The sequence below is a fragment of the Hakea prostrata genome, chromosome 1 (genome assembly GCF_041222555.1).
Source record: "Hakea prostrata isolate BN-2017 chromosome 1, UWA_Hpros_2, whole genome shotgun sequence".
Taxonomy (NCBI): Eukaryota; Viridiplantae; Streptophyta; class Magnoliopsida; order Proteales; family Proteaceae; genus Hakea; species Hakea prostrata.
The window spans coordinates 23,858,711-23,871,532 of record NC_142600.1 but is presented as its reverse complement, the minus strand read 5'-3'; the positions used below and the strand labels follow the sequence as shown (position 1 = coordinate 23,871,532).

Sequence of the window (12,822 nt, the reverse complement as noted above, 5' to 3'; positions counted from 1 at the left end):
TTTTGTTTTGTTTTTTTTTTTTTTTTTTTTTTTTGGGCTGTTTTCTTATATATAGGTATAAAGATATTACATATAGGAGTTGAACCCATGACCTCTGAGAAATCAGGTTCCTAACCATCCTACTATTCCTCCCAAAAAACATTACACCTTCAATGTCTGGTTCGAAGCCAGCCTTCGATCAAATTACAGAAATATCCCTTTTATCTATATCTTTTGCTCGGCTTTGGCCTCGCTCCCGAGAAGAGGTAGATAGACCAAAAACTCCTTTGATCTATAGAATCCAATAGACCGTCAATTTTGGCGCCCTTCCAACACAAAATGGAATCGCCACGAGCTCTCTAAATGAGAGAGAAAGAGCAGCTATCTATGGATACCCTATATAAAACACTCACTCCTATCTATTGATCGAAAGATCTCCATCAAATAGAGGCAATGTAGATTGTGTGCTTTCCTTTTCGCTCCTAAATTCAAGCTAAACTAAACCGATTCAAATCTCTTTTTCATTCATAAAGAGGACTCTCATGCGGCTAGGCGAGAACAAGAAGCGTCGTCGTCCGGTAGCTCTACGTTGCGAAAAACCGCTCGCTGTCTTTTCTTAGCAAATAACATGTACACTATGCTATTAGACTCCAACATAAAAAGAATTGTTTTCCCTGGGGCCTGGGACCCCTTCTGTTTTTTTTTCAGGGGATTATGTTACAACAATTTGGAAAACCCCTTACAACTCCACGAAAATAATTTCTAATTAGTTGAAAATGAAATTCCTGACGATCTAGGTACCCAATTTGAAAGAAAAAATGTAAAAACGACAAAGACACTCAAGAAAGCTCATTTTATCATTCTGGTAGCTTTGTGAATATCTTGGCGAGTCTAACCTATGTCCTCTTTGTGAAGAACTGTTGGCCATACTTGTGATAGTAAATTTGGAAGACTATCAAAGTATCGGCCCATATTCTTTCGTATCTCTATAGCAAACTTGCAATATGATACTGCACCCACATGTTTCAGTATTTTTTTTTTTTTTCAAAATCATTTTCATTCTAAATTCCAATAACGATACAAAGAATTACTTATTGGATGACCGGATCGAAATGATGCAATATGATACTATGTATCTTTTTTATCGTTTTAAAAGAATGTATTATTTATTGATACATATCGTAAAGGCTTTGAAGGGGAGAAAACAAAGGTAATCTCTTGCTATCTCAGACGTAGAGTAATAGCCTCCTCTTCAGCTGCAGCTCCACTGCTCCGGTGACTTCTCCTTTGTTCATCTTCTTGTTCACCCCCAGTCCCTTCTGCTTTCTTCTTCCTCCTGGCTAAGGCAGCCATTGCTATCTCAATATTTATGTAAGTGAAAGAATCAAATTAGATAAAATGAATTTTGGTTCCATACTTAGCAGTGTGTCACTCGTCTCTTTGTCACACACAGAGGAACTCTATTAGCATCTGCAACTTGAAGGATGAACAAAATATGTCCATTCAGTGTCCAAGTTTAGTCTTTGTAGCGACTGACTTAATATTTGATTTCTTTTTCCCTAGAAATATTGCATTCCGTGTGAGGAATAATTTAGATCAAGTAGATCCCTGCCTTAGATCACTTTTTACAAATATAAAATCTGGCCTCTCAGAGAGCTTGTTTGCTGTCTTATTGTCAATAAATCCTATAGTTGTGGTTCTGATTATTCTAACGAATGGAAGAGTAAATGGGAGTATTAAATTATGGAAAGTTCCTCCTTCATAGGTTATTGGGTACGATTGGTTATAAATTCGATAAATACCACTGATCCCTGAGAAAAATCGTTTGTTGCTACGCTGATTTGAGTACAATTTACAAAAATCTTCTCGCTATTTCAGTGCAGAGAGGCCAATTATTTATCACAATATCATCTACGGCTTTTTCTTTTTTCCCCGTTCTCTGGGTCCCAAACACAAGATCCATATGCCTCCACCCCTTTCTTTTGTTTGTTTGGATTTCCACAATGATGCATTAGTGACGTACAAGTACTTTGTCTGACACCCAAAAAATTAAAAACAAAAAATTTGTGAAGACGTATTAGAAAAGACGGCAGCAGAAAAAGGCCAGACGAAAGGATGGTGAGCGAGCGCAAGAGAAGACGAGGACGAGAAAGAACAAAAATTATTAGCGATTTCCACTTGGTTCACTGGCATTCACTATTGCGGTCCAAGGGATATAAATATAATCATCTATTTTTTGTGGCTCTAAAGCCTATCTTTCCGTTCATTCTACACGCATCAATGCGCAAAATCACCCGGCCGACCCATACAATACTTTAAACCTTGATCCAGCTAACGACATTGTAGGCAGCAACAACTCAACCCTGTTGTACCGCATTAGTCAGGCAAAAGCATCAAAGTACAGGTAAACTTCATGCTTCCCTTTGAGCAAAGCATTCCCAAATAGCAAATATATTGATTTTCATTTTTCTATCCTATTCAACCAGTAACAAGGAAAACTTCCTATCCTATTGAACCAGTAACAAATAAGGCAACGATCTCTTAAGCTACTCAAAGCAACTGAAGCCACAAGACTCAAAATTTGGCTACACAATAGGTACCTTCTTTTTTCTTTTTTCTTTTTTTTTTTTTTTTTTTTTTTGTGGGGGGGGGGGTGGAATCTAGCTTCCAGTCCAACTAATAGAGGTAAAGGACAACCCTAAACAGAAATTGGTCAAAATTCTATAAACAAGAAAAAAAAGCGAGAGAGGGAGGACCTTGCACCACACATCAGTCTTCCAAAGTAGCTCATGTGCGTCACTATATATGTCTCACTTGAGAGGAATGAACCTAGAAGAGTGGGTAGCACCAATACCAGGCCTTCCATGCTTGACCGGCTTGTAAGAGATTGAGAACTCAGCCAAGTAATGCCCAATCATCTCAGGCTTGATTTCAACCTGGTTGAAGGTCTTGCCATTGTAAACGCCGATGATACTTCCAATCATCTCAGGTACTATGATCATGTTCCGTAGGTGAGTTCTAACTGGCTCAGGCTTCTCACCAGGAGGGGCCTCTCGCTTCTGTTCCAAGACCAATACAAAACAGTAAATTGTTATAACTAAAATCCATTCAAGCCAACATTGTTACTTACATAATTTCACTGAATCAGTAACAAGGGATAGATCCTGCACACCAAATATCTTCAACCCAGAGGAAGAATGATACAAGTCAGCCTATAAGGGATGCCACATCAACAGCCAATCCACCAGGGACTCTACGCCAAAGCTCTCGTAAAACCAAACAGCCTACCTTTTTTAATGACTATACCATGTGATCTGTTATAACCAATTCTGTTTGTTATAACCGATTCTAGTAGGTTCTTCTATGAGTAATACTCAGAAGGCAATGAAATATGCTAATACATTTATATTACGAGTATTACTCATAGAAGCACCTACTAGAATCGATTATAACAAACAGAATTGGTTATAACAAATTACATGGTGTATAACAGATCACATGGTATAGTCATTAAAAAAGGTAGGCTGTTTGGTTATACGGGAGCTTCGGCGTGGAGCCCCTGGTGTATTGGATGCTGACATGGCATCCCCTGACTAGTATCAAAGAAGACGAACCAGGAGAAAATGATGCAGTCATCTAGAGACTATAAACAAACTTAAAAATGACTAGAATCAAATGATGGTAATTTTTATTTTTTTAAGAGGGATCCATCATGTAACAAAAATCTCAACCCAGTGGAAGAAGAAAAAGCCAAGAGAAAATGGTGCCTTCTTTAGAAGCTATAATTGTATTATCAGAAAAATGGTTTGTTTCTTACTAATGCCAATAATAAAGTCTCCAATCAAAAGATCACAAGAAAGTGCCCAGATAAAAAGAAAACAGAGTCATAAAACATGTTTTCCAAAAAACATCATTCTGATTGAAGAAAATAATTCCTGCAAGAACCTCGTAAGAAAATAAAACATGTTTTCCAAAAAACATCATTCTGATTGAAGATGGTATCAATAATAGACTACCAAGCCAACTTAGTTTAAGCAAGGAGAAGGGTTCTCATTTTAAGAATAGTTTTGACAGCCAACTGCATCTAAAAGATAATGTGTAAATAAGCATAAAATAGAACACAACGGACAGGAGGGCAATAAAAGCCCTAATTAGCAACTACACAAGGACATCCCACTGAAAAAACGTTGATAAACAAACAGAAGCTGCAACAGTAGAAAAGAATCTCCTCCCAATCCAACAAACCAAACTCTCCCCCCCCCCCCAAAAAAAAAAAATAGCAAGAGAACCTTGCAAGATGACAACACCAATAAACTCCTTTTTTGTAAGCAATTTTCATCATGCATGGATCAGCAACACTCTAGACAAGCTTAAAGAAGATCATAATAAATCATAACAATAATAACTGCAAGTAAGAACCCAACCGGTGTTTAGGAAATAGGTTCACAAAAAAACAGTCGAGGTTTAAGTAGCTCATTAGTCATTACACGAAAGTTACAACCCATGTTCATCATTGCTAGCCCCAAGCTGAGCAATGACATTCCATTCAATATTGAAAACAAATTCTGAATTCTAACAAAGAGCACTTGATTAGTTCCTTCCATTAATTCTCCAAATAAGTTTGATTCTAATACACATACAAAACACCCCCCCCCCCAATCAGCAAGCCAAAGCTTCTCAACCTCTGAATATATAATGTCCCACTCTATACTCAAGGAATCCAACCTATAAAGCAATAGCAGAATTCTCTATACTCAAAGATGCCAACCTATAAAGCACTAGCAGAATGCAAGCATAGTCAGCTCTCTAATAGTCATCTAAGTGAAGAATTGAACTCCAATATCTTGCATAAGGGACAAGCTTCCACAACTATATAGAACATAATGCCACACAGAAGGATTATGATTAAAACGTGGGTCAGGATGCATAACACATGCAACAAGATTAGCTGACAAAATCATGAGCGTCCTCAAGCCACTAAGTGTCAAGTCTATATATGCTATTGAGCTATGCAAAGGTAACAAAGCATCATTTACGAAATGCAACAACAGATCACCCTGCGGGAAACGGGAAACATCCTACATAACAGAAAAACCCTCACTCCTGCCCCTAAAAAAATTTAAATGCTCCTTTTTTTCACTTAATTTCATTGAGGCCCCATTAAAATCCTTGCCAATAACTACTAAGAATCAGCCAGCCTTGGATCTCCATAATGATACCGAACAGGTAGATCTCAGCCTTGTCGCTCTTCTAGGGCGTGGTATTGAGGTAGATGGAGACATTAGGATACGGTAATTTAATTGAAATGTGTAAAGAAAAATCCGTTCACCATTAAGACCCCCAGAAATACAGCAAACTGGCGAACACTCTATGTTCCCCAAACAAAATAGAAGACTTAGGAGAGAAGCCCAAAATATATCTTCTCGATTCCACAAACTGAAGTCCACTTTTCTTTCAACTGCAGATAACATGACAGACGGTAGAAACAAATAACGCTCATGGTCGAAAGACAAGAAACAGATAAAACACCAAAAAGCAATGCAAAAATGCCTGCTGGAAAATAATAGCTTCACCACATGTTGAAAGTCGAAATATAAATCTGATCACAAGTCATGACATAGTAGTAATCACCGAGGAAAGCTAATTAAAACCTAAACAGCTAAATCTCAAAAGAGACGAAGCAGAACCAGAAACAAACGAAAGAAAACTCACCGCCTTGCGCAGTTTCTTGATCAGAGCCATAGGCTTTCGTTTTAGACCCCGTTGGAACCTGCCATAACAATGACCAGCCAAGGGTTGTAGATATGAAAAGAAAAGAAGAAAAAAAACCGGCAAATTCATACAACAGATGATGCTTGCGAGCTTTACCTTCGGCGAGCCCGGGCCTGGAAGAGCTTAACAAGCTCATCAGTAGACATGTCAAGCAAAGCATCCAAGTCGACACCTCTGAAACTGAACTTCTTAAACGTCCTTCTCTTCGGCTGCCCTGATGTAACATCGATGTCCGCGTCCGCCTACACAGAACAATGGATAACAGAATTAGCATACAGAAGTAAACCGAGTAAAAGCAAACATTCTCCAGCTCACCATGATCGCAGGGAAGTAGCAAACTACTCCGAAACGATGAAAAGCTAACAACCCTAATCCCCAGCAAATTGGATTCAGACTGCGGATGCACGTATATATACTTAGGGTTCCATCTGAGTGATCGCAATTGAGTTGGATTGAGTGGTGGGCTTGGTTCAATTACGATTCATTCAGTTAGGTTTGAGTTATCTGCTTCTTCTTTTTTTCTTTTCTTTCTTTATTAAAAAAATAGTAATAAACTACTTCTTTTTTTCTTTTTAGGTATAAAGAAACCTGGTCATAGACCCAAAAGAAGGGAAAACCTAAGCCATAGAAGAAACACGATCCGCCTAAAGGATCTCCTCAGCTTTAGGGGAGCATCTGAAAGAATGTCCAAGCAGTCTCAAGATTGAGAAACACCTTTGGCATCCAATCAACAGCCTTATTTGCATCACGCTTCACATGGATACATCAGATGCAATCCATACCACCAAGGAAAGAACCAATCTCATCAATGAGCCTGCCAGTCTTACCTCGATCCACACAACATGGATTCAACAAGTTGATGGCATTGAGGGAATCAGATCCAAACTATAGAGGCAAGTAACTTCTCTCCACCACCAACCTCAAATCCTCATAAATTGCCATCATCTCCTCTTCAATCATGCTGCCAATGAAAACATTGCGAACAAACCCCCCCCCCATGAATACGCCATCCGAGTTACGGAAGACACCACCAATCTTCACTTCTTCACCCTTGAAAGACACCGCAGCGTCAACATTAACCTTTATCCACCCGGTGGGGAGGTCCGCTGCCTTGCCTGTCTACACCCTAGGCCTTCTTCTTCCTGGCGCAGGGAGGGTCTCCCAAGGGGGAGGGGGGGGGGGGGGGGGGGGGGGGGGGGGGCCCCGGCCGCCCCCCCGGCCACTTCATCCCCGCCCCGCAAAATCATCACAACTAGCTAGAGTGCAGGCTCCCCAAGCCTCCACCACTAAGTCACTATAACTCAGGGCCAATCTCCGACCGTCTTGAGGTCTACCAAATTCTTCCTCATGTACATCTCGATTCCTCCAGAACCACAAAAGTGAGACTATGCAAGCAAAAAGTATCGCCCACCCATCTATTTCCTTAGCTAAAACACCAAATTAATTCCATCCATTCTTCAAGGTCCCCATTAAAGAACAAAACTCTATGCACTTTTTGCTAACATTCCCCACCACACCCCTTTAGTAAACCCACAGTCCCAATAAGAAATCCTCTACACACACCCCCCCCCAAACAAAAATTGCAGCTGTCATGGAAAGACAGGTGCATAATTTTCAATCGAGCTCTAGTAAGCAGTCTGCCATGAAGCGTTAACCAAAGAATAAAGGAAATCCTCATTAGTACTTGGAGACTCCAAATCACCTCCCATAGTTTCATATCACCTACCCAACCACCATTTGTTCACTTCCACCAAAAGATCATAAGTTTATCGAATGGACAAAATCCCTCTTCAATAGCCTTCGAAAAGATAAAATATCTTCCTCCATCCACCGTGGGAGGAGGGAAAATACAAATTTTATCTAAAAACCTGAGCATCAAGATAATGTTCAAACTCCTCAAACCTCCATTGCCCCTCGGGAGAGATGACATTTATTACCTCCTTCCACTTTAAACATTGAGGAATCGGATCTTTAGCCATACGCTCAAGATTGTAGCCCAACCCCAACCAATCATCCAACCAAAAGTATGTAGAACCCCCCTTTCCTAAATTATGATAGCAATTATCCACCACGAGAAGGGCAACTTTACAAACAGCTCGCCAAAGTGGAGAATCAAGTGTTGATACCTAGAAAATACCCTTCCTCCTTGTGGAACCATACTTGGCATTAAGGACTATCGCCCAAAGTGTATTTTGTTTCAAAAAACCCCAAGCTACCTTCATCATAAATTCTTCATTCATGAGAGAAAGTTTCTTGAAACCCAATCCCCCCTTTAGATTGGGACGACAGTGACCTAGCCAAAGTCACTCTCTCTGCTAATGAGAGGTGGCTAGTTTTCCACCCTGCTAACCTCCCTTTCACATTTGAAATTATATACTTATAATCCCTTCTCTTAACATGCCCACTCCAAATCGGCACCCCAAGATACTTCCCAATTTCCTTCGTCTCAACAAAGCCACTTGCAAGAGAAAGAGTTTGCGCAAGACCAACATCCACACTATTAAAGAAGAATATTTTAGTTTTCTCCACACTAACCTTGTTACTTGAAGACACGCAGAAACAATCAAGACAATCCTTGATCACCTCCACCTGATGTAAAGATGTGACACCCAGCCCAAATCTAGCCCGGAAACCCGATGTGTTTTGGGTGAAGTCGGGTTTTGTTTAATGTTGACTTTGAAGTTTGACCGTGATTTCAGTTTTACTATCTTTGAAAATGAGGAAGATGTCTTTGTGGGCCATCTCATTAGAAGATATGGTGTTTGACCCAAAACCCATGGATATTGATGATGGTGTTTTCCTTATGGAAATCTTTTCTTGATTTGGTGTTGAACTATTTATTTGTGAAGAAGAACTTGATTGATGGACCTAAAGCTTAGTTGGACCTAGTTTGAAGACATCCCTCCATACTAGGTAAGTAGTATGATGTGTTGAAAGAAGCCCATCCAAAAATATTGAAGTTAGGCCCATTAAATCCCTATTTTTGAATAAGCTGTCCAGGCAGTGGCATTTTGGTAAATATCTGTTTTGAAGATTTTCAAAAGCTTTATTTCCTTTAATTTCGTGGTAAACTATTCCCACCATGTTTCTAAACCTCTTGATAGTGTGGGATCGACCTTTGAACTTCCTCTTTGGCAATCAATCAACCACCGGGGGCAATTTGGTCAGTTTGGTGAAAGCCTAGTAACTCTTGAACTCTTTGTGCTATTTAAAAGGGGGAACTCCATGTGTTTCACTCTCAATCTGTTTCTAAGCCTTGGGAGAACGTGGTAAGATCCCTAGAATCTCTCCTTCGAAGCCAAGGAAGATCCTCAAGCATCTCTTCAAATTTCTTCAGCGGTTTGTCTTCTAAAAGGTTGGTATTCAATTCGCTTCTTCTTTAATTCATTCTTTCTTCTCTACTTCTGATTTTCTGATTATGAGAAGGGTATTACACTACTGTAATGACCTCTTCTTTAATTCTTTTAACCCTAGAGTGAATCCCCCAATTCACTCTATGATCTTGAAGCCATATGGCGATGATCCTTGAATTTGATTCCACCAAAGCTCTTAATGATACTTTCCCTAATTTCCTACCTATCTTTATTATTGTGGGGAAGGTCTCATATTATTACCATGACCTTCCCTTATGTCCTCATGATTGAGGAGTTGTTCCTTGTTTCTCCTTGGAACAATTGGCAACCCTTTTATTTCTATTAATTCTTTGGACCCTCCCTAAAACCTTTCTTGATTGTAAATTCTTTGCCCTAAGGGTGAATCTTTATTCTCCTTAGTCTTTTCGTGGGATACACGGATTCTTGTTAGTAAATCCTTAATTGTATGATTTGAATTTCTTTCCCTTCACTTTAATTGAGAACCTTATTTTCTCTCATTGGTAGACCCTTCCTAATTCCATTCTTTATTTTAAAATACTAATGAGATATTCCTTTATCTATCTTGGGTTGTTTTTGTGAGAATTAATTATGGGTAACTCTCATGGGAGGTAACCAACTCTCATGAGAGGTAACCATATCTGAAACCCTATTGTTCTTTTATTTGTTGGAAACTTCCCAACACTTTTTCAGATTGTGCATTCTTTGTTTCTCTTTCCCATGGGTGAATCTTGATTCTTTGTTTCTCTTTCCCTTGGGTGATATTTGTGTTAACCTAAACTTGATCACTATATTTTCTTCATGATCCATGTTTAACCTAATTAGGATTTCTAATTATTCTTTCTTCGTTCTTGTTCTTGATTGAGATCAGGAAGAAGATGATGCATTCTTGCAACCATCTATTCCATGATCTCATTCTATTCTTTGAGATCTATGATCATCATCATGATCTTAACCCTAGCTAATAGATTCTTGAAACCTTAACCCTAACCCTTGAATGATCTTTCTGGAAACCTCTTGTAACCTTCCATGTGCGGGAAACCTCACTGGTAATGTTTCTGTTAACATAAACTAGATTTCCTATGATTTCTTGTTATTTTCTTGATAACAATCATTCCCTCTCTTTCCGTGATCATAACCTTTTCATGAGCCATATGTTATGATGAAACCCTAACCTCTTTGTTACAAACCTATTATGATTGATTTTTCGAACTATGATCTCCCCCGTGTCTTCATTTGGGTTAGGTTGTACTTGGTTATCAACCCCATGAGCAAAGCACCCTTGTATAGCAATATACATGGGGGCGGTTGCTAGTGGCGGTTGATTAAACCAAGCGACCGCCTTAAGCGACCGCCCGGTTCTGTTTTCGGGGTTTTGCCCTATCTTGCCCCTTGTTCGTTATAAATAGCATCCCTCGCCCTATTAACGCATTATTATGTTCGGGATTGCTATTTTGGGCGATTAGGCGGCTGTGGAAACGTACGGGATTCGGGTCCAAAGTCTTGTTAATGATATGAAACCTTTTCTCTTCTATTCTTGGTGATTCTGATTAAGGTAATGAATCTCCATCTGCAATTCTCTTCTTTTTAACCTCTAATTGATATGAACCCATCTCCTTTTTGTTAGTGGTTACCCATTTGATTTGTTGTACTCCCTTTCCAATGTTCTTGATGAGATCCTGTTCAGAAACGAATCCCTGCATTTGTTAATGGATGGATCTAGTCAGGGGAAAGTTTCTGGGTAATCCATTTATGATAATTGTTAGGTTTCTTTTCACCTAGTGTCTTTTGGAGTGTTAGATTCGAGACTTTGGCCATGATCACTCAAAATCCGGATTGAAAACAGATGATCAGAAGCCTGAGTTTCGGATTTGAAACTCTCTGTTTTTGGGGCGGTCACTAGTGGCGGTCGCTCGACCTAAGCGACCGGCTCAAGCGACCGGCCGGTTTCCAGTGTCTGTGTAAGTTTGATTTTGGTTTTGTTCTGACTCTTGACTCTTATATATTCTTGTAACCCTATGCCTAGGTGTTCTCTGTTTCAAGTAAAAGTCTTATAATAGTTTCTGGAATTCAAGTTAGAGGACTTCTACTAAATTACAGGTAAGGACATGCATTCTTATTTATATGCAATTACATATACCTGATGATTCTGTTGTTCTATTTACTATTCTTTGATCATGTAACTTGCTGTAATTGTATAAAGCATGTGAATCTTATTGTACACTTGTTGTTTGTGGTGTTCCTTGATGTACTTCATCTTTCATGATATTGCACAACTATTCATGGTATGATAAAGAGTGATTGTAGTGTGATTGTGATGGAAGGGGTATTCCTTTGGGATATCTTAGCTTGGGATATCAGAAGGCTGTGGAATGGGACACATGCCTGCTGATGTCTCCAGCACTATCATGATTACTTGATGACATACTTAGGGAGTCTAGAATTGCATGGCTAGGTACCCCACATGTTATTACCCTATCGGCAGGGGAATTGAAGCCGGGTGACCCGTGACAATGGTGACGTGACTATGTTTCATCCAACAGCGGTAACCAGTCCGTGCGGAGACTCAGTGGTCCACTTGTTGGTCATGTAATGGTAGGGTTGCATATGTTAGGGTTGGGCTCATGGACGTCCAAGGAGCGGACCGGGTGTCGCGAGGAGTCATGAGAGCATCCGCCCCAATAATATGTGGATGACCATAGGGTTAAGGAGTGGAGTCCAACAGAGGTAGCCAGTCCGTGAGGATTCACACTCCTAGGTTGCGAAGGATACTGAACCGAGTTGGTTGGTGCCATAGGGGAAGTATCTGGACTTCATATAGTATGTTACCATTATGACTTGCATTGGATTAGAAACCCCGACATGCGCCAGTACTCATTGCCAATGGTCGTGGTGAGAGAGTGTTGACTTAACCCCTAGCCATGGTTTGAGAGCCAAGTGTGGACTTACCCCTTTGCCCAGGATCCCTACAGAGGTAACCAGTCCTTGCCGGATCAGAGTGATGAGACTTACCCAAAGGAGGGCTGGTGTATATCTTAAAGCATGTCAGCCATTAGAGACTTGCATAGTTAGATCTTAGTAGCATTCATATTTCTGCATACCATCCATATCATTTCATTTGTGCATTCGTGGATTGTATTGACATATATATGAGAATTGCTTGTTCCTTACTGAGTTCGTTGGAACTCATTCCTTTCATTGTATGTATTATATAAACTGTACAGATGGTTGCACAATGTCGGAAGTTGGAGATGATTCATATGAAAGAGCTTTCTCGTATGAAGCTGATGTGAGACAGACAGTGGTACATGGACTTGCAGAGCATGAAGCCTCCTGAAGATGAAGATTATTTAGTTATTCTTTTTGCTTCCGCTGAACTCGATATTACATTTGATTCTTGATTCTTTCCTTTGATTATTTCTTGGATATTTATTGGAGTATTTGGACTCCTGTAACCTTTTTATTAATTATTGCATTTTTCTTGCTCTTGATTATCTGTATTTGTATTTATTATTGTTGATAGACTAAAACCATGGATCCTGTGACGGTTCACATCCGCGGGTTGTCGGGCGGTTAACCGGGCATGGCGGGCGGGGTGTGACAAAAGAAGCCTCCACAAAGAAAAATATATCATCGGCAAACATAAGATGAGGAATAGATGACCCTCTCCTTCCAAACTTTAAAGGTCTCTAGCTACCCA

At 39.8% G+C, this 12,822-nt stretch overlaps 1 protein-coding gene across 1 annotated transcript; it reads right to left on the bottom strand.

Annotated features, from left to right (window-relative positions):
- Positions 1 to 2,580: 2,580 nt before the first annotated feature.
- LOC149028383 (small ribosomal subunit protein uS19) lies at positions 2,581 to 6,216 on the bottom strand. Its single transcript, XM_089136206.1, has 4 exons — positions 6,067 to 6,216; positions 5,848 to 5,993; positions 5,692 to 5,749; positions 2,581 to 3,038 (listed from the first exon to the last, which is right to left on the bottom strand). Exons 1-4 carry the CDS (start codon positions 6,067 to 6,069, stop codon positions 2,790 to 2,792), a joined length of 456 nt encoding a protein of 151 aa, XP_088992332.1. The 5' UTR covers positions 6,070 to 6,216; the 3' UTR covers positions 2,581 to 2,789.
- Positions 6,217 to 12,822: the final 6,606 nt, after the last annotated feature.